The sequence below is a fragment of the Drosophila takahashii genome, chromosome 3R, assembly GCF_030179915.1.
Source record: "Drosophila takahashii strain IR98-3 E-12201 chromosome 3R, DtakHiC1v2, whole genome shotgun sequence".
Classification (NCBI taxonomy): Eukaryota; Metazoa; Arthropoda; class Insecta; order Diptera; family Drosophilidae; genus Drosophila; species Drosophila takahashii.
In genome coordinates this window covers 23,162,822-23,185,101 of record NC_091681.1, presented here as the reverse complement: position 1 = coordinate 23,185,101, position 22,280 = coordinate 23,162,822, and the positions used below count along the sequence as shown (strand labels likewise).

The 22,280-nt window shown below is 42.1% G+C and overlaps 1 protein-coding gene across 6 annotated transcripts in view; it reads left to right on the top strand.

The window, feature by feature from the left end:
* Ubx (Ultrabithorax) overlaps positions 1-22,280 on the top strand; it is an 81,282-nt gene that overhangs the window by 51,886 nt on the left and 7,116 nt on the right. The window contains exon 4 of one of the 6 annotated variants that reach the window (XM_070216114.1): positions 1,480-1,928. The exons of 4 other annotated variants lie outside the window; for them this stretch is intronic. In XM_070216114.1, coding sequence (XP_070072215.1) covers positions 1,480-1,508 — 29 coding nt within the window. In that variant the 3' untranslated portion in view covers positions 1,509-1,928. Of the gene's footprint in view, positions 1-1,479; positions 1,929-22,280 lie in introns of those variants that run through there. One more of the 6 variants, XM_070216115.1, reaches the window with a different exon arrangement.

Genomic DNA, 22,280 nt, shown 5'->3' with positions numbered 1-22,280 from the left:
TTGCCATTGCATGTTGCCGTTGTGCCGATGTTGCTGTTGCTGCTGCAGCTCCCAAATAAAGCAAACGCATTGCGAATTCCTCTTGGCTGGCTGGCTTTTTTTCGTTCGCCGCTGCCTTTTAATGATTTAAAATTCCATTTTAAGAATTTTATACTTAATGATGTGTTTTGCGTTGTATAGCATCGTTGTCCGAGATATCCCCCCTGCCCCCTCTCAGTCCTCCGCCTCTGGCAAATGGCGATTGTCGTCGTCGTCGTCTTTGCTTTTGATCTAAACGCTGCGTGCTTTTCGTAAATTGCTTTTCGTTGTCGTCGTTTGGGTCTCTTGGGCTCTTACTCTTACCTTTTGTGGAAGCCGCATGAAATGTGTGCGAGTTTCGTCTTCCTTTTATTTTATTTATATTTTTTGTTGTTGCCCGAAAAAAAAAGGCAGCAGAATTAAATGCAATTGCAATTTACAGGCATGAAATCGCAGCAACCAAAATATTTGAAACGAGATTTATGGTCCATGCTCTGCAGTTGTAAATCAAATGACGATTTTTTTCGGCAACTGTTGCAAAATTTCCCAAATTCTATTGACGCATGCAAATTTCACGGCGCACCTCCCGCTGGCTTTGTTTTTGTCATCCGTCGAATGGCGGCAGCAGGTACGGAAAATTTCCCAGCCAAGTGCGTGCGGAAATATGAATTTTCATAATTTTCGCACAGTCTGCGGTTGGCGAAAAAAGGTCGACTTCTGGACGGTCATAAAACAGCTGCAGCGAATCTTTCATATCTCTTTGTTTGTCCTGTTCCGATAAAAACTGACAAAAACCAGACAATGGAAAGGTAAAAAGGTTTTCCTGCTCTGGAAAGTCTTTTGAGATGTTTAGAAAGTGCGTTACATGCGTTGCCTGGAAATTGGCACATGACTCCGGTGATTTATGACTGGAGAAATTGATTCCGGGTGACTTGTAGGTCACAGTTCAGAGTTTACAGTTCACAGTGCCGATTGCAATTTTCCCTGGGTCCTTGGAGCTCCGATTGGGGAGCTCTGCAGTTCGGTGGCATAAAAATTCAATTATCACTTAATAACAAGGGGAAAATGAAAATTGCGTGCGGCGCTGCACAGTTGCTGCTGCAGTTACACATTGTTATTGCTGCCGTGGGGCAGTTGCAGTTGCAGGTGGCCAGCGGCAACATTGCACTTTGCGTTATTAACAGAAAGGTCGTTAAGGTATCTCAACTTACTTTACACATTTACGCGGGCGTATTTTCATTTTAATTATTTCATTTTCTGCACTTACGCAAAAGTTGCGAATGAAAACTTTCAATAGTTATGTTCGAAATCTTCTTTGCTGAAAAATGGCTTTGCAACTAATTGAAACGGTAAAACTTGACATTTTCCCACTTAATATATGCATGACTATAAATTATTTAAATAGTTTAAATACTTACTTTTCGTTATAAACTAAACAAACTGTTTTCTTCTCTTTTCTAGGTAAGTGTCAAACATTTAAATTTCCCTAAGACCCACCCCAAAAAATAAACATTGACAAAGTGAGTAAATAAATATAATAATAAAACGAACGTATCAACCAGCCAAAGTAGCGAATGAAGAAAAACAATTTTCCGGATTAGCAGAAGATGTGAAACAAAAATTGGAAAAATTACTCATGCGTGCTGGGCAAAGCCCGAAAGCAGAAAAAGTTGCAAATTTCCGCCATCCCCCGAAATCCCCGGGCAAACTCAACGCCCCCATTTAAATTTATTTGCCCAAGTTTACTTTCCCATAGCCCGAAATCAAATCCAATCAATAAGTATCTTAAATAAATTCATGGCGCCCACACACCCCTGGCATCCATCCCTTCTTCTCTGCTGTTTTTTTTTCTTTCCACCAGGCAGCCACTTAGCTACCTCATTTTTTGTAATGCTAAATAAATTTATTTGCTAATGTAGTTTCTCAGCTTTTTCTGGAGAAGTGCAGCGGAGCAGAGAGGGCGGGCAAAAAAGCAAAGGAAAAATAAAAAAGGAGCAAGAGCAAGCCAAACGGAATGAAAAAGAAACGCTGGTACTTGTTAGTTTTATCTGCATATCATTGAGATAAATTTGGTGCCGATCAACTGTCTGTCTCCGTCCCTTTTCCTCTCGCTTCCCGCCCTATTCCCCCTCTCTTTCCCCCGAACGGCGTCTGTCGGCTGCCGTGTGGCAGCAGCAGCACAAAAAAAAGTCTGCAGAAAAGCCGCTGATTTGCATACGAAAGTAATTTGATGTCTTGCGAGCAAAACACACTCACACTCACTCACACACACGGCATCCGGAAAAAACAGGGCGGTGGGTGGAAAATAAGCCGTAGGACACGTCATGAGTTACATTTCCTAGTCATCGATAAGCGGAAAAATCGGCGGTTGGCGGCTGGAAAGGGAAAAGCGGTTTTCCAAATTAAAATAAACCGATTTAGGTATTTTTCAGTCCCCCATTAAATTTAAAATAAATTCATCAACCTAAAATTTATTGGGCTTTTGAAAATAAATCTAGAATTAATAATTTAAATTACTGACAATCACATTGAAGTAATGTGACATAAATAAATTTTAGAATATATTTAAACTTTTTTCCAAAGTAAAAAAAATTAGCTTAAATTTTAGAAAAATGTACATTACATGAATAGTAATAAAGAAAAACTAAAGTTGACTAATAAATCAGGATAAATTCAATTTTCCCGCCATATAACAATTACTCATTTAGCAAACTGAGGCAGAATCATCACAGAGTGATTAATGTTTGTGGGCCGTTTCAATTTATCTTCGGTCATATTTTCCTGGCAGCGCGGGGATAGTTTTCCGGCATTCCCTAATTTGATTTCTGAAGAATTTTCAATTAACCGATTGTCAGCTTAGCCAACCCCCAACCGATTCATATGACTCTCGGTTCTAAGGGGTGGGAACCATTTTGCGAGGCCATAATAGTCGCGGCCATTGTAAAATGGCCGCCACAGAGGGAAAATTTAAATTGAAATTTCCCAGAACTCCCACCAACCACCCACCACCCGGTGCGGAGCTGGTGCTCACATAGTTTTATAGTTGTTTGGTCAGTGCATATGTAGATTTTCAGCTGACCTGACAAAAGGCAATGTCAACCCATCTAGCCCACGCCCACAGGACCCACCGCACAATTTATGGTCCTGCAAAATTCCTGACACTTAATTGTCTGCGTTTAATGAATGAATAAATGCCCGGCCCGGCCACATTGTCATCCACCCACCAACTCGATTTCCCCATGGCAATAGTACGCGTATATTTATCGCTCTGCCCTGGCGGTGCCATTAACTCTCGATTATTATTAGTTTTGATTCGATTTTTCCACTTTTGATTCGCAGTTTTTAATTGAATTTTAATGAATTTAATGTGCCGTGCGCCGCATGCATTTCGTATTTATGCCGCCCATTTAAATACACATAATGCCCGCGCGGAGTTAATCAAAGTGCGCTTGATTATTTTCGCAAAATTAAATTTTAATCATATTTTGGTGGCAATTTATATTTTGCACACTAGTTTAATTAGTTTACATAGCTCTACAAATTTTCGGAAGCTCGTTTCTCTCTGCCCTGCCCTAAAGTAAAAAAAAAAAACGAAAAAAGAAAAACGACGAGGACGACAAACGTTTTATTTTCGTTATCTTTTTGCCGCAGGCAGCTGCAAATGCCACGCAAATTAAACAAGCTACCTTTTTTTGGTCCTTTCGGTTGGTCCTTTTTTGTTGTTGCCTTGCCTACTGATTTTTTACCTTTTGCTGGGTGACAAAGTGGGCTCTCTCTTTTTTACAGGGTTCTTCTTTTTTTTTGGTTTTGCCAGAGGAGCAGGAGGAAGAGGAGGCATCCGGTTATTAAACACCCACTTATTACCTCTTTTTATTTACATATTCATGCCGAGCACTCCGCGCTCCCGGCCTTAATTGGCAGCCTTCTTATTTGGCCACGTAAATTTCCCTGCCATAGCTGCCCCACCAGTAACCAAACTCCTTTGCAACCTGAGCTGAGCCGAGCTGCCCCTGACTCTTGCTAATCGCATCATAAATATTCAGTGTGCCTCGGTTTGGTTTTTGATTCCAGTTTTCACACCCTCGGGCGTTTCGGGGCGTTTAACGTGTTTTATGTCTGGCCAAACAGAAATTGTTGCATACTGCGCGGCGCACGCATGTGAAAAAGGGATCGGATCGGGTTATAAGGACTGTGAGGCTGTTGTGCTGTACTGGTCCTGGGTCCCAGAACATAAATAATTTCACTAAATTACGCCACATGGAACGCTGGAACGGTGGCAGGGAGGCATTTCTCTGCCTGTAAATTATTTTTCAAACCCAAAGTTTGTTGAACTTCCCCGCGGCGTCGGCTGCTCGGAAATTAATTGCTTAATTAGTTACGGCCAAACACTTTGAAATATGGCCGACATCGGTCGACTCTGTTCACGACTCTCAACTGCTCATAATTGCTCTATTAAACGGGCTCAGTGTTTTATTTTTTATTCGGCTGATTTTTCGGCTGCCGTTGATGCTGCTTCTGCTGGCCAGCCTGCACTAATGGCCTTAAAGCGACCGGCCCTTTTCCCTTTTGGCCCTTCGACCAGAGTTATTCGACGACTTTGCCATTAGCCGGGCCATATATTCTATATGGTTCCATAGTCCATGGCCGCTGCAACAAAAACATGTTTTATGTCGCCCCTAATGACCCCGGAGTCTCCAGATCCGAGATGCGAGTTGCGAGTTTCGAGACTGGAGACACTTAATCGCTTTGAATTGCAAAAGCAAATAATGTGCAAAAAAGCATAAGGATAAAGGATAAACCAAAGCGTCGCCAAACCGGAGAGTGTGTGTGTGTGTGAGTGTCCTGGCGGATCCTTGTGGCGTCTTTGTCGGCTCACCGCCCCCGAAGTACCAATCCCCATTCGGAGTTCCAATCCCAATCCCCCAATCTCCGAAAGGCAAGCGAACCACTGCGGCGACCACTGCAGAATGACGCCATTATTTTGACAAATTTTTTGGCAATCCCCGATGTTGTTGTTGGTTGGCTTTTAGCTGCGACTGCTGTCAGCTTTTGTTGGTTTTTAAATTGCATGCAATAATTCAATTTTATATTTCCGCAAAAAACTTTATCATTTTTATTGGCGAGCAAAGTTACCCATCCTCCTCATAGCATGGATTAGCGTAGGGGGAGGTCAAGAATTTGTTGGCAAAGATTTTGCATGGCTGGTGAGGCGAATAAATTTATTAATAAATAAATATTTTCGCAGGCCATAAGAGCTGCTGAGTTATGATAGGCGAAGGGTATAAATCTATAAGGATTCTTTAGATAAAATAGTTAAAAAAATATATAAAATTTACTAAGCGATTAGCGATTTTTGGATTGAGACTTTAAAGTTTCGCATTAAATATATATTTAATTTTAGTAAACACAACAATTGCTTATTTCGAATATTTGCTGCTCACAAAAAATGTTTTGCCATTCGAGTTTCGAACAAATGAAAACAATTTCAACTATTCCGAGTTTATGGCAAACTTTGCTCAATGGAGCAAAAATATTCCGAGTCGCCGGTGGCGCCACAAAACTGTCCCTGTCCCCGCTTTTGTTGGGGATGCTGCCTGGCTGCCTGTTTGGCTTTCAGCTTTCAGTTTTCAGCTCTCGGCTTGTGGCAGGCAGATAACAAATATTTGCAGGAAACCCCGAGACCCTTAATTAGTGTAAAGAAGCCCCGCACCTCTGAACCACATAAAATGCGAGCAAGGAAGCAATTTATCAAAGTTTTGTTGCTTAATTGTCGTTTGTGCGCGTGTTTTTGGTGTTTGCCGTTTGGCCAGTGAAAGTTTGGAGGGTGTTGGGTGTTGGGTTTTCGACCCGTGGGCGTGCTCTGTTCATTTGGCTCGCAAGCAGCCCAAGGACGAGTGTAATTATCCTGATAAATGCGGTGCAGATCCCCATCATCATTATCGATTTTGCCCGGCCGACAGGCAGGCCTTTCCCGGTGCAGTTCTCGAGATATTTTCCACATCATAAATATATAAGTACGCAAAGTACGGCAGGCGGTTGGCGGTTGGCTGAGTAAACACACGGGTCCACGGGTCCGTCGCCCATCGCCCGTCACATTTATAACAATTTAAAATTGCTCGAAAAAATGGCAATAAAATCCCACAGACAAACGAAATTACGTGACCAATGTGTTTTATTACGATTTTATTGCGAAAATGCCAAGAAGAAGTCAGGTTCGTGCGGGGATTCAGCGGCGGGAGGGGGCGCAACCGCAAATATGAGACTGCGTCTGGGTGGAGCGGCAGCAGATTATTTATCTTTTGGCTGAAATCGGCACAGAAGCGTAGTAAGGAGGTGGAAAAAAGCAGCAGCAGGATGAAGGAGCACAAATGGCTCTGGGTTGAGAGGGTGGCACGTGAGTGGCCGAGGGTTGCTCGGAAAGTTGGCCGCGATTTATGCCCATTCTTCACGGCGCTACGCCGCATCAGGTTAATGCACAATTTATGAGGAAAAACACGGTCTAGGCAGAGGAAAAAAACTAGAGTTTAATTGGATCCGCGCTGTAGAAATGTATTTCAGCTGCCTCAGCAGGTCCATCATATCGAAATGCCATCCCTTCCGAATTAGGGTGGACAATCAAAGGGGTTGCAACCCGGGGGCTAAACCATAAATGGCCAAATACTAACGCCCCTGGCCTCATATTGGTCTATTGAAAATGTATTTTGTTGTCGACAACATTTTATTAAGTAATTTGCATAAATTTCCATGGCCATATGCTGCACCAAAGTCCTGAAAAGGGGTAATTAATGTTTGGGCAATAAAACACAAAGCAGAAAAAAATTAGAATTGTAGTGAATAATTCCCAAGAGGCGAGAACTAAAGCTTAGTCCCCAAAGGTGATTCCAAATCCAAACCTTGAACTATCTACCAACAATTACCCGACCAATCTTGATGGCTTGATCTAATGGCTTTCAATATTTTTGATTAGTGCGCTCCAATTCCAGACTTTCGGACCATCCATCTACCTTTTATTTTAGCCAATGCAGCCCTTCACTGCAATCCATCTTGGATAATAGTTAGTGCTGCCATATTGTCCGTACTCCCCAGTCGCATATTGATTAAAGGTAGGGAAAATAAATTGCGGTTCTGGCTAGCAGCGGGCGGTGGTTATGTATAAAATGTAATTTTCAACAAATTATAGCAATTTTTATGCTTATAGAAAAGCGCATTCAGCTCGCAATTTGCTGCACTCGCTAACCCTAAAGGGTAAAGAGCGATTACTTTTATTATTCCAACGGACCATGGACGGCGATGTTTTCTGAGCCGGAGGGGATCGGCTTGGCTGAGCGCACGGACAGAGGTCAATTCCTTTTCGAAAAACAAGAAAAAAAATCGCCCAATGATTGATGGTTGCCTAGGCGATGTATATGTATGTTTCGTAAATTGCGCACAGATATTATTATAATGCAAACTATATGATTACGAACGAGGAATGTCCTCCCGCTCGCTTGGGGAATCGGGAACTACATATCTGGTTTTTCTCCTTTCCTCTCCACCGGTCGTAAATCGGCCGAAACTGTCCACAGTTCTTAACTCATTTGGCCTGGCCAGGCGATGAAAGAGCCAGGGCATAACGCGCGACGTTTATTGGCTGCGTCTGGCCATTTATTTCACTCCTATGATCGCTGGCGGAAGCCATTAAAGCCGCCACCGAAGCCGGCTTGGCTTCTTATTTTACCTGCCCTCGGAAACCGGTTACTGAATGCTGCTCTCGGGTGCCTTGGCCAGGCGACCATTTAGCCATTTGGCCGGCAATTCATCAGCTGCATCTTTTGGCGACCCATTAGAGCGTCGCCTTCTGCTCTTCACTTTAGCACATCCAATACAAAATCCACAATCCACGTGGTCGCCGTTCCTCCGCCGGCAGGTTAATCATATGCGCAAGTGCCAAAAGCCGATCTCGGCCGGTTTGGCAAGTTATTCGCCGACTGTGTGTGGTCTCGGCCATGTCTATGAGGCATCTGGAACCCCCCTCTGAAGATCGGGCCTAAGCACAGTCATTAGTTTAATTGCACTGTTTATGGAGGAGCAATGCCGGACAGGTTATTACCATTTCGCATGCCGGGGCTCCATTGCGATGATGTTGTTTGGCCTGTGTTGTTTTAAATTAAATTAAATTTAACATGGGTTAATAGAAAATGTATGCGAATCGGTGGTGGGCTGGCCTAAGAAATAGTGGTGCTTTAATGTAAACTGAAAGGCAGCGCTGAATGGGAAAAATTGAAGAAAGTTCTACAACATTAGGAAGTTGTAAAGAATTAATAAAAAATGCAGTTGGGAAAAATGTACACCTATGTTATTAAATTAAATGTAGAGAAATATTTCTACCTATAAATTTAAAACTTACTTCTTTTACAGTTTTAGAATACTGGTATATAAATAAAAATCTTCCACGGACATTATTCAATTGAATGTATTTAAATCTTATTTTTAACCAATCTTGATTAAAAAGAAACCTATCAAACTGATTGGTAAATAACGTAAATTTAAGCCAAAAAAGTCGTGATAGATTCGCTTCATATAAGTTTAATCTCCGGTGAAAATCAAAGGAAATCCAACAAATTGCACTTAATGCTAACAATCAATTTGGCCATCTTATCGCGACAAAATCGACAAGCGCGCAGCTGCGACGAATGCGAGCAGCAAAACATTTAGAAGCAAATAATTTTGAAACGTACTTAAAATCAATTTACTTAATAACCGGGCAATTTGAGGGGATAGGAGGAAGGGGCAACTACAACTGAAACGCATGTGTACCGGGGCAACTAAACATGTTGCATGCACCGCGCTGAAAACTGAAACTGAAAACTTCTGCTGCGTCCGCCGGCTGCTCAATTCATTTTGGCATGCGAATAATAATTTCCAGCCAAAGCAGAACAATGGCCGCAAAGCGTTGCACTTGTAAAAAAGCAAAACAACAACAACAGGAACAACAACATTGTAGCAAGTTAATAATAGTTGTTCCAACACATACCAAAAAGCGAGCCTCCTAGCCGGCGGGTAATCGTTTTACTCACCCGGCAAACTGGCAACGAGCAATTTGAAAGCGCGCAACAGCAACACGGCAAAAGAGCGGCAACAGCAACAGCGACAGCAGCAACAACAGCAACAGCAACCGGCCAAAACAAATCAACAGCAACGGCCAAGGCAACAGCAACCTGCTGACCAGTCGCAGCGCCCTCTTTTCCTTTTTTGTACAGAGAAAAAAATACAACAGGTTCTGAAAAAATTTAAAATTTTTTTAAATAACTAACTCATTGAAAAGTAAGATTTTACAAAAGATTTTTTAAAAATAAGTTAGTATTCTTTTTAAAATTACGAAAACACTTCGATGTCTTGAAAACAAAATAAGAAATCTAAAAAGGATTCTTTCTATTTCATTATATCGAAATAAAATTAGGAAAGGGTTTAACACTTTGTAAATAATAAAAACAGAAATTTGATCTTAAGATTTCTCACCGTGTGTCCGTCAGCATTGCGATGGTCATCGGGCTTCGTTCCTTTTTTCACGCGCCCAGGAGCGTGTCCCTGTGCCGCCTGTCCATTGCCATGGTCCGTGTTCGCATGCGAAGGAAGCGAAAATATGCAATGTCGGACTAAATTGTCCGAGGTACCGCCAATCCCCAGTCCTCAGACCCAATCCCCTCCGATTTCCAGACCAAGTGCAATCAACTTTGGCTGCCTCTCGGCGTGCATAATTCGCCGTTGCCGTTGCTTGTTGCTTAAATTGCAAATTTATAATAAATAGAAGTCTGCTCGTTCCTCCTGCCTGGCCGCGTTCAATCATCTGGGCGGTGGATTAGCCATTTGGGTGGGTGAATAACAAGCATTTCATTTCAGCTAAAGACTTTAGCCTGCACAATTCGTTCTGGTTTTTAAGCACTTCATCTTGTTATTTATTTAATCACAAGCTGGGCTAATCGAAAGATTTTAAATATTGTAATTAAAAGATCTACAGCAATTTAATAAACAAATAATTTTAAAAATAATTTATCTTATCATATTAAATATTTAAATTGACTGTCATAAAGGGATTTTTAATTATGTTATTACTACCATTTATTTTCTTACAAATCTCTTTTGATATCTGACAGATTATCAACATGGGCCATAAATTTATTTCACTTCAATTGGCGTTTTTTATCTTAAAATCCCAATCTGAAAGAAACATTTCATTTAAAATCCACTTAATTGATGCTTTTCACCCATTTGCAATCAAAATAATGGTTTTTGCTCCGAGCTTCAAACGCTCAACTAATTAAAACTAAGCTCGAATGGGAGTGCGAATTATTTCTACCAACTTATTTGTCAAATCCACTTGGCCATGGTCAAGTTTTTGTTGCTGCATACATATATGTATATATGTATAAAATGTGTTTGTCCTTTCTAGTTAGTTTTTCTGCCGAAGCATCCAGCATTTTAGGACAGAGTTTGTTTTGTGGCCATTTTATTGCATATATTTTGTATAATACGAGAGCAACAACAACAGCAGCATAAATGCCAAAAAATATATACGTTTATATATCTGTATGTTTTTGCAAGCGGACTGCAGAAATTTGTGTGTGAAGAGATAAAAGGGCCAGGGCAACTTGTCATAATAAATTTTGCTGCTAGAGCTGTGCTGCGATGGCTTTTGCCTTTTTTATTTATGCGCTTTTCATAAAACACAATAGCTTTTGTTTAATAACGCAGCGATTTATTTTTTTTAAATAACGCCGAGTGCAACAACATCGGTTTTAATGAAGCCGCGGCCAACAGACAATTTCATGGGCTTCGATTTTCGAATATCTTTTTTTTTCGTCCGATTTTTGCAATTAATAATTTGCATAAATTTATGTTCGCTTTAATAATCTGTTAACTACGAAAACAAAGCCAGTGCGCTTGCATGCAGCCCATGGAAAATGTGGAAAGTCGGAGCAAAAAGTTTATCAATGACTGCACAGGCCCACAAATAACCATCGTCCACGATGCAAATAAAGTGCAACACTGTTTAGAGACTGCACTGCAGTCCCTCAATTCCCCTTTTCCCCAGGCTGAAAACAATGTGCAGCATTCAAATGATTAAAACAGCTCCAGCTCCGAAATACTGTAGCCACAGCCCAGTTTAGTTCGGTTCGGTTCTGACCAGGCCAAAACCATACAGCCATACAGCATCCAGAATACAGCGGCCACAACAACTCGCCTCTTGCACTGTGTGTGTGTGCGCCACGTTAATCTTTGAAAATCCGAGTGCTGTATGCGGTATTATGCGAAAATTTATCTGATTTAACACCTAATATACAATAACTTAATATGCAGTGTGCTCCGGCACTTGCACGAGCGGCGGCCCAGGCCTGCAGTCATCCACCAAAGCCGGGACCCAGACTCAGACTCACACCTCGACTCCTCTGGCCCAGCGCCATCCCATCTGCCAGGCTTTGATCTCGACCAGGCACAGTGGGATAATAAATTCACATCCACAGAGTTGTGGTTAAAAAAATTTAAAATTTGAAAGTCTTTTTAATTTTATTTTTCAAGATTAGTTGTCATTAAATATGTTAAGTCCAACAGCCCCAAAGTTCTGTTATCAAGTCAAAGAAATCCCAGAAATCTGTATAAATTTTCCAATTTATTTTTTATAAGATTTTTCATTCAATATGTTCAGTTAAACACTCCCACAGTTCTGATACCAAATCAAACTCGTCTTTAAAATCTCTATAAATTATCGGATATTATTTTTAGCTTCCCAACACTGTAATATGCCCACTGTATTTGAACCCTGACTACAACAAAAACTGCAAACTATGCGCCCATTTTGCGCCCAAAAAAGCTCCAACAATTGCGGCCGGACTTACTCTCCCCCTCGCACTTACACACACTCACACACATGTAGGCTGGCCAACACATATGCACATTGCAGTGTCCGTGCTGGATCCTGCCCCCCCCCCCTCCCTCTGCATCCGTGTGCGTTTCGAATGCTGGGTCTCTGGTATGCGGCGTTTGGAAAATGTGAATATGAACTGCATAAATCTTCCAGGGCGGCACTCTTTGCCACTGCGCCTAAACCCCATCGTACTCCACTCCTGCACTCCCCTGGAAAACCCCCATCCAAAACTCTCCAGGCAAGGCTTTACGGCTTTTCGGCTTGACTCGCTCAAAATGCAAGCGGACAAAAAAATATCAGGCGGCCCGCTGGCGCTGAAGCGAGTCGGTGCTAGACCAAGTCCTTCTGATACACGCAAAAATATTAGATGACATAAAAATCTTATAGAATACAATTTTATTAATTCTTAGGTTACCGAAATATTACAGATTTTTTAAAGATATTTTGAAAGTTTCGATGATGGGCACTTTATTCAACAAATGTTAACTACTAAATACAATTCGATCTTATTAAGTTTAATATATTTTATTTTTTTGAGTTTTTTTAGAGTTTTTTAATAAATTCTAAATATTGTTAACAGCTTTTCTTATAAAGTATTAATTCATTTTAGTGCTTCATCATTAAAGCCTCAATATTTCTCCCAGTGCACAGCACACATATTCCTGGGCCGGCCGACTAAGATATATGGCTATAGGTAGTTGGAGCGCAAATGCGAATAGAATGTGGCGGCATCAAAGTTCAGCTCACTTACTCACCCGGCGATGATGGCCGGGAATGGGAGAGGGGGAGGGGTTTTGGGGGTGCTGAAGGACTTTAGTTTGCTGCAGTTTTATGCGCTCACTTTGGGAAGACGGGGAAGTTCGGGGGCTCGGACTGGACGGCGGGGTCTGGCCGGGTCATAACTCTCATATTATTATGCATTCATATCGCCATTTTAATCACACTCACACACGCACCGGAGGATGGGATAGCTGTGAGCGATATGGGATTATGGGGATTGCCTTTCGATTGACCATTGGAGCCAGACGACTTACAACCTGTGAATGGAGGAGGCCAATGGGCCGAGTACCAAATCATTTTAGGCCAGACAAAAAACTCTTGAAAATACGCATAGAAAATAATCAACAAAATTGTAAAGGTTTGAATTCCCTTAATTAACTGCCAGCAATTTCTGCCAAAGACAATTTTCCCTGGTTATAATAATGGCAATCAGTTTTCCACACCATTTCGCACCGCCGCCATATGTCGCAGTGTGTTGCGAAATCTATATAATTTGTAGCTAAACAAATTCCAACTGTGTACATTGTGGAAGTAACACTTTGAGGCCCTTGGCCCCCAATGATTTATTGCCCAATTTTACTGCCATGTTTTCTTAATTTCGCATTCGACATTTCCCTTGCACCTCCGTTCGGTGGCAGCCATGCGCACAGGTCTACCCCAACCCCAACCACCCATAAGAACCACCCCCACCCCCATCTGAAGCACCACCCTTCGGGAAGGCAAGGCATGTACCGTTAGATGGTGGATTGTAACTCAACGAAATAAAATAAAACACGCACCAAAGCACATTCATCCCTCGAGAAATATCGCTTATTTGGTCGGTAATAATTCTTGGCCTGTGTTTTCCAGGCCCGAAAAACCCACCCACTTTTGCGAGTAAAACAAAAGGCAGCATCTTTTGCTACCGCTTTTCTTCCTCTTGCTCTTCCTCCACGTGCGTGAGACATGGGCGGTGGCGGAGGAGGGGTAGGGGGCGTGGCACGCCCCAAGGAAAGGAGAAAGTTTTGTGCCAGCAACTTGAGCAAGACGCATGGCCCAGGGAAATTCTGTTAGGAATTTCTGGAAGGGAGACTTCTACTTGGCCAGAGCCAAAAAGGTGATGTCGCCATAGGAAAAAGGGGGAATAAGGATGGGAAATTCAGGGGTGGAGAGAGGGAGAAAGAGAGCAAATTTTTCTCTCGTAGACACTTTTTACGAAATATTTCATCGAAATGTGTCCCTGGTGTAACATTTAATATTAAAGGTGGGCGGATGCGGTGGCCAGACGGGCGGCAAAGCCCGGAGAGGCGGACTCCTTATAAATTAGCCTTATTCTCCAAGACATTTTGTTGCGAATAAAGCAGGAGAAAGTTTACAAAATGAACCGAACCGAATAGAACCGGGAACCAAAAGGAAAATTCTTAAGAAAGAATAAAACCAATGGAATGAATGGAATAGAAAATAAAAGAAAAGTAAATGAAGCGGACGGAGGAGAGACCGCTAAAAACTTAAGCCAATAAATCACAAGTTAATTACAGGCGCGTATTAACTCAAGGCAGTGCAACCGCATCGCCACCACCACCCACAAAGGCGCCCACTCAGCCAGGAAAATCCCACCCCCAATGAGCTACAAATTTCATAATTATATTTTATGCGATTTATTTGTTCCTCGTTGTCATGTCTGTTTGCCCAAAGATAATGCCAAGCTGCGACTGGCTTCTTCTCCCATCGAGTTTCCCCCTTCCACACCAATTGTCGTCATGTGTTGAACCATTTTAATTGCCGAACTTTTCTTGGGGGAACGGGGCGGCACAAACACCCAATGCGGGCTCCGCAGAACCCACTAAATCTCTCGAACCCTCTTCACCATATTTTATTGCGCCCCTCGCAAAGGCAAACAAATCATATTAATTATTATTATTAATTATGATTATACATTTCATTGGTTACCCATCTGCAATTGATAAGGCTTCTTGTTGGCTCAAAGAAAATCATTTTATATACCTACTCAATTTTAAAACAGCTCAGGATAACAACGGATTATAAAGTATTCACCAGGAAATCCCGCTTAATTTTCTCTGGTTGTTGAATGAATATACAAACGATTTCCACCCCGGCTTTTATGCAATCACCCCCTCAATTATAAATGTATATATTTAATTTGATGGTCTATTTACCATATTCATGATGTCACTTCTATGGCATCACTCTCATAACTTGAAAACTTTTCGTTGGTTTTCGTTTCGGTTTTTTTCTTCGAAAAGTTTCGCCTCGGCCAAATGCCTTTGGGCGAACATTGGCAGCTGCTCAAGACGAATCGGGGCGGAATTTTCACTTTGTAAGACAAAAGTTTTCATTGCCCTCTCAAGATTGCGTGTGGGCAATGTTTCTTTTCTTTCTGTCCGATTCGTTTCGATTCGCCGCTCTGTTTACTGTTTTTATTTACCTTTAGTGGGCTTTTTTGCCAAGTCATTTGCATATTTCCAGCCCACACCATCCATCTAAGAGCCCTCGCCATTTATTCATTAATTTAAAGTCCTGCGACATAAATTAGTTAACTTGGCCTCGCAGTTTGGAATTGGCGGGTGTTTCGCTCGAGAATTTTAATGTGGATTCCCGGGGGGAACTGGCATTTTTTCCTTCTTTCGTTTTTTTTGGTAAGAAGAGGGGTAGCATAAGCTGCGGTTTCTTTCGCCAGTTGGGCTGAAGTGCATGTTTTCCTGGGGAAAAACCCAAAAAGAAAATGGCAAGGCAAGGGAAAGCATACAACGCTTGAAACTCCGGCGAGGGCGTTGGTGCCAAGTCAAGTAGAAAAATACTCGTACAATGCAATAATACAACAAAAAACAGACAGCAAAAACACTGGAAAACCAAACCAAACCCATCCGAAAACGGGGAATCAAATTAGAGTTGACAAGTCGAAGGGTTTATGCTCTTGGATTTAATAAACCTATTAAATATGCAGTATTTTTTTTTCTTAATCTAAAAAAAATCTAAAATATAACCAATCTTGATATTGAAAACCTATTTTATTATTTACTCTGAAATTGAGTGATCTAGTGGCATAAATTGTTTAATAAAGTTCCTTAAGTCGTATTAATATTATTTTATCTGATTACTAACATCTTAAAATATTGAAAATTCCCTTTGAAAGAGTATAAAAAGGCAACATTGTAAAATGAAACAACGGGCGTGAGCATGGAAAAGCGAACGGCATGGTTGGGCAAAGTTTTCCTTTGCCACGTTTTTTTCCGCTCTCCGTTTTGTTTGGGCCTGCAACAATCTTGAACATTTTGGCGCTGTCTTTTGCCGGCCCAAGTGGAGAATGGGTCCTCGGATTGGGATTGGAACTGGGAATGGAGAATGGGAATGGAGAATGTGGGCCGCAGGCGGAAACACCCAATACAAGTCACAGCTGGATTTATGTCATGCCTTTAATTGGCTGCTGTGCCGATGTCGAACTCGAGCGCGGAGTACTGGTCCCGGGCCCCAGTCTTTATTCTCATTCCCATTCTCGGTCGGCAGTATCAGTTGGAGTACCAGTCTGGTTTTGGTCCTGTTCCTGGTCTCTCTTCCGAAAGCAACAATTCTGCGCCTTCATCCATTAGCTGGAAAATCGAGTTTTTTTTTCTTCTCTGTTGTTTTCTGGTCTTTCCCTCGTGCTCGGGCTGAGGCTAAAAAACACAAGTGGCAATATTTCTACTGGAGCTCCGTGGAGTCGGCGGATTCCGGGGCAGCAATTAAAACGAAATTTTTCTACCCGCCGCCATCTTTGGGATTTTGCGATGGCAATTAAAAACGAATTTTGCGCGGCTTCATTAGGCGATTTCGAATGGCGGCCGGGTGAATTTCGAAGGCGGTGGCTGGGCTGCCAGCTTAAATATTCATATGAACCAGGCTTTCGGCTCTAAGGCGGAATGAGGAATGATACAGTGCAGATACAGTTGCAGATACAGATACATAAAGATAAGGGAAGACCCCATCAAGTGCCAGCTGTTGCGGGGGCCATTGGGCGCATTCAAATTAAATTCAATAAATTTTTTACCCATATTTTTTATCCGCATTTTTTGTCGCCTCGCACTTGCAGAAGTCAAACGAGCATCGAACGAAATATCAACACTTCCTCTGGTCCCAGTCCGATCTGAGGGGTTTTTTTCGGAGGCGTGGCCAAAGGGTTAGGGCGGCTCTTGAGGCCCAGAAGCCGTCTGCTGCTCCCCACTTGGAATTTATGCGCTCCGGCGACAACATATGGTCACGTAAATTCATGCGACAATATACGATATGATGTCACACACACATGACTCGGTGCTTTATTTTTTATGCAAAACGTTGTTGGGATTTTTTCTCTGTTTTGGTTTTTGCTCTCCTTATTTTTTAATATGTGAGAAGAGACTTGAAGCGCCCGGGAAAATGTGCCAGTTGGGTGGGGAGACAGGGGTGCTGGAATGGGCAGAGGGGTCTGATTTACGACAGACAGCCGGTCGCCATTCGCTTAAGTTAATAAGCGTGCCTGGCGGAAGGAGATACATTCATTCCGAAGGAAATCCTATCTGGCAGATATTATCGGTGAGCAAGTGCTGGAGTTCCCCCAAAAATAAAATACATGAATTATGGTAAATAAATTATTCAAAATTTATTAAACAGTTTTTCTGTAAAATAAAATATTTTGAAACAAACACTGGATATTAAGAAACCAATCAAATACTTTAAAATAAATTCCCATTGATTAACATCCTTGAGTAATTCCCCATAAACATTTGTCCATTTCGTAGACTACATATTTGTCACTTCACTAGTCGACTGCACTGTATGAGCTGCAAGGAATGTGACAATATTTTCCCCAAATTCGGACCCCCAGCACACCTCTCATTCCTCAGCCAGCTATTGGCTGGAAGTTATGACCCGCCCTGCAGCGTTTGGCAGAGTGTGAAATTGGCAAGGAGCAAAATGAAAAACTTTTGGCCAAGCTGAAAGGGGGGTGGATGTGGGGGAAAGTTTGCACTTGTGGCCAGCCAGCCAGTCAGCCATCTAGCCATCCAGCAGCCGGCCTGCCAAGTTCATAATTTCCCAAGAAGATTTCGCAAAATATTAGTTAAACAAAACATAAACCAAAACCCTGCAGACGTTTGTGCATACAAACGTGGGCTAAATCACCTAAAAGCATGCAACATAATTCACCCGACGCCAGCTCCTTGAAACCCAGCACACACACGCACACACAGACATGTGCAGGAGGGGGATTCCCAAGAAGCGACGAAGCTCGACGTTTCCGTTTCCTCAAGCAGCACTTCTAACATCCTCCCACACGCCGCCCACTTTTAATGGCCCTGAGTTCAGTTTTCGGCAGTTTGGGGATCGTCTTTTGCATGTGCAAGCTAAGTGAATCCGTTGGGCAGTGGGGCCAAGGATGGGAGTGGGGATGGGCATGAGGACCTTCCTCCGAGGAGCACGCATGGGAGGCTGGGACGGAAACAACAAGCTGGGTTGACATTAGCGGGCACGGCGCACAACGAAACCCAATTAGAACGGAGATATACGACACCAGGGCGAGGCGACGAAACAACACGGAAAATGGAGACCCTCGACGCAAGCGGGGCCAACATCCTCTATCCATGGACGTAGTCAGAGGGGGTGCAAAAATTAAGGATAATTATTTAAATTAACTTGATGTTAGTAGTTCTGATTTCGAACTGATTTTTATAATTTTTTAGCTTTACTTAAACAAATAAGTGTGACCAGGCTAACGTCATCAGCATATCAGATGGTCACTTTAAAATTATTTTAGAAATTATGTTTATTTTTTTTTTATTTTGGCATTTTAAATTTTTTTGTATACTTTTTATTAAAATAATTCGATAAATGCCCCAAAAAAACTAATTTCGACTACGCCCATGACCATCTTGGAGACTTCTTCTCTGATCCTGCGCCCTTTCAACAATGAAGCGTGTAATTACAAGCGTAAACGCTGTGTGGGTGGTGGACCAAAAATCACACGACAGGAGACATTTTTTGAAAAGGGTTGCCCTGAGTTATGGCAGTGGTGGTGGCGGAGGTGGTGGGTTTCCTCCGGTTACTCCGGTGGGGCAGAAGACAAGGTGGCACATACTCGCTCGTTCGTACGCGTCGCAGCGCATAATTACTTTACAAGTTCATTATAAACCATCATAAATCTATGAAGTAGTGCAGAGCCAGGCGACGACTTACAATGGAAATGAACATTTTCAACCTTGGCACTTTCTTTCTTTACGCCTCCCCGCTTTCACCCATCTCCCTGTTCCCTCCCCCTGGATCCCAGTTGAGCCGTAAATTCTTTGTCTGAGGGATGGGCAAAACAATGGCGAGTAATTCACTTGCGAAAATGTTATTGATTACGAAACAGGACGGCAACAACTGCGGCACCCGGCATCGACCAACTGCATCCCCAGTGCGAAGTACATTGGGATGAAATGAAATGATGGGAGAAATGTAAATAGGAGATATGATAAAATGATCTTATAATCTTAGGAAATGGAAAAATGTTAGATTAGGGGCTTTCCCTATTTTTACAAATTAAAGTAAAATACATAATTATTACTCGGACAAAGGAATTTTTTGTTCATTACTTAACCCAATGTTTTTACAAACATTAAAGCAGGCAATAAAAATTAAAATATAATTTAAATTTAAAGTTAAGGGATTTTTAAATTTGAACTATACATTTTTTTATTATTTAACTTTCATTATTAAACCCACTGTGCTGTATTGTATTGGCCCTCTGCACCTTTGCTTGTTTTTGTCGATTTTGCGCAAAAGCAATTTGAGAATAAATCTTCCCAACGACAAACTCGCCGCCTCACACACACAGGCACACACATTTACCCACACAATGCAACTTTCGCAATGGACGCGGCAGGAATCGAAATCGGAATAGGAATCGGTATGGGTTCAGGATTCAGGACTCGGGATATGGAATGTAGGATGTGGCCAACTGCAACTTTGAAATTAACTGTTAGTTTCACACGTTCTAGCAGTGGGGTCCTAAAAAAAAACAACAAGCGGGGGTAAGAGAAAAGGAATTGTTGCTCTTAACTTTCACTTTTTCCCGTCAGACGGTGGAAAAGAAAGAAAAAGCTGCCAGGGAGCAGCAGCTGCTGTGACCCCAAAAGACCGAACCCAAAACCCGAATTCGACACCGCGCCGAATGACTCCATTTCCGTCTCCCTTCCCCCCAAATTCAAGCCATCTCTTTTGCACAGTTTTTGGACCATAAGTTTGTCGTTTAGTTGGGGGCAAATAAAAATAAAAACTTCAAGTGCCAATTATGTGTGAAATTCCGACACTTTTCGCTTGTTTACTTTTATGCGCCCTTAATGAAGTTTCTGCTGCACCACCTGACCTTTCTCTCCTTTCTCAGCCACACATATGTATATGTGTTATGTTCATGGGGGAGTGGGTGGTTGGGCGTGTTTTTGGGCGTGTAATGCGAATCGGGAAAGTGTTGGGCGATGCCGGAAGCTGGTCTAATTAATTAGCCAAAGGTAAGCTGGCGAAATTTGACTAAGCCAAGATGAACCAAACGGGAAGTCTAGAAGGATTTTCTTTAATGATAACACTCTCATTATTTCATAATATGTGATAGGTAATTAGTATGATATCATATTTTATTATGGCCATAAAACCACAAAATTTTTTTTAAATAATTATAGAATTATCCTAAAAATAAATAAATAGTAAAACAAACTTAACGCCTTTTAATGCTCATTTTTTTTCTGATAAATAATATTACAATTTCAACCCCACAAAAGAGACAATTATTATGAGGCATAAAATACACCCCCTAACTGATTGCAAAAAAATGCAATTAAAAACGCATTCAAGGCGATTTTCTCAAAAGATATGGAAGAATAAAAAGAGGCCGCCTTAAAGCAGAGTCGCAAACGAGTGGGCGTGTCGGATCAGAAAGGCGCACTCTTGGCGCAATTAAAAGATACTCAGATACATAAATGGCGTTGCAGCCGTCGTGCGATTTGTATCTTGAATCCCCATCAACCAAAAAAAAAAGGAAAAGGCATAAACAATCCGAGTCTTATCGGGGTGGCAGCCATTTTCCCTATTTCGGAATCGTTATTTAGATTTGACACTTGGCGCTGATTTTTATTGGCCCGTTTTTGGGTGAGTAGCGGAAATGTTGCACATTTCCGTTCCAGAAGCAGCGCCCATAACTTCCATCGATAATTATCGGGGACTTCTGGCTCTCGACGGAGGTGACGTCAGATGAGCCCGACTCGAGTGTCTATGCGAATTTTGTGAGTTGTGCGTTTTTAGTTTTTGTCTAATGAGCTCTGAAATCGGGAATATATTGCCCGGCAGAACGATGTTCCTCGCAGATATGAAACAGCTTGACATCGTGCCACTTATTTATTTATTCGACTGTCGACTGTTTGGCTGTCTCGGGATTTTGCCCGGACTGAATCGAAATCCCCCATTGAACAGCTTCATCTTCGTAGTCACGCTTTGCTCGCATCTTCCTCAAATGCCTTTGCTTGTGCTTCGCATTTGAACTGTTAAAATTTGGTCTGCGTGTTCGTATCCGTATCTGTATCTCTCAATCCCCATCGATGCGTTCCGCCAGCTGTCGCTGCTTTTGTATCTGTATCTGTATCTGAATCCGTATCTGTCTGTCTATGAAGATGAAACTGGAAATGGAAATAGAACTTGAAACGGAGCCAAAATAGAGTCGTTGATTATTTTAATGATGACGCCGAGGTTAAAGCACGATGGGAAGGCGTTCCGCACTCACACACTCGGCTGGTATAATATACATACGAGTATATCTACAAGCCCCTAGATGATGATTCGGTTCGGGGTCTATGTAAATATGGCAATGGCGTGTCGCGTTCACATATATTTATTTATTTTTCCTCTTCTATTTTTTTTCGGGAGATAGGGAGAAAAGGGGTACGGCGGCGTTCACATCGCTCATTAATTGAGCTATTAAGATAAACCCACATCAAATTCCGCGTTCAGCTTCGACGCGCCATGGGTTTTGAACTCCAGACGCTGAGCTTGGGGCACTGGGTCACTCAGCCATCGTTCGGCTTTGGTTCGGTGTGCCAATGATGGCATTATTATACAATTCACATACTGAATAGAGACAATAAACAGTCAAATGTATTCATTCATACACAAATTGGGTTTTAATTGCCATGACATGCCGGCCCAAAAGTAACGCTCCAAACTTGAACATGAAAGGGAAAACGCTAATCACTTGGAATGGGAAAAAAGCAGACTTTTGGAAATATTTTAAAAGGTTTTCAATCAATTGGGTTTACAGAAATTAAATCGGCTCAAAAATAATACGATTTTTTACCCAATTAAAGTAAAGAATTTTCGCTTTTTTATTGGTAACTTGTAAGAGGTTTAGCCGCTTTCGTCACCACTCACCGAACCCCCTTTTCGGCCTACGTTTTCCCCCCAAGACAAAGGCTGCCCCTGCTAAATTGCAAGCTCAACAGGCCCAGTCGTAACTCAAAACTGGGAAGATGCCACAAAATACCGGGGATCGGTTGGTCCCACATGGAATATGGATCGCTGGTCAGTGGCCCTGAATCGAGGCGACCTG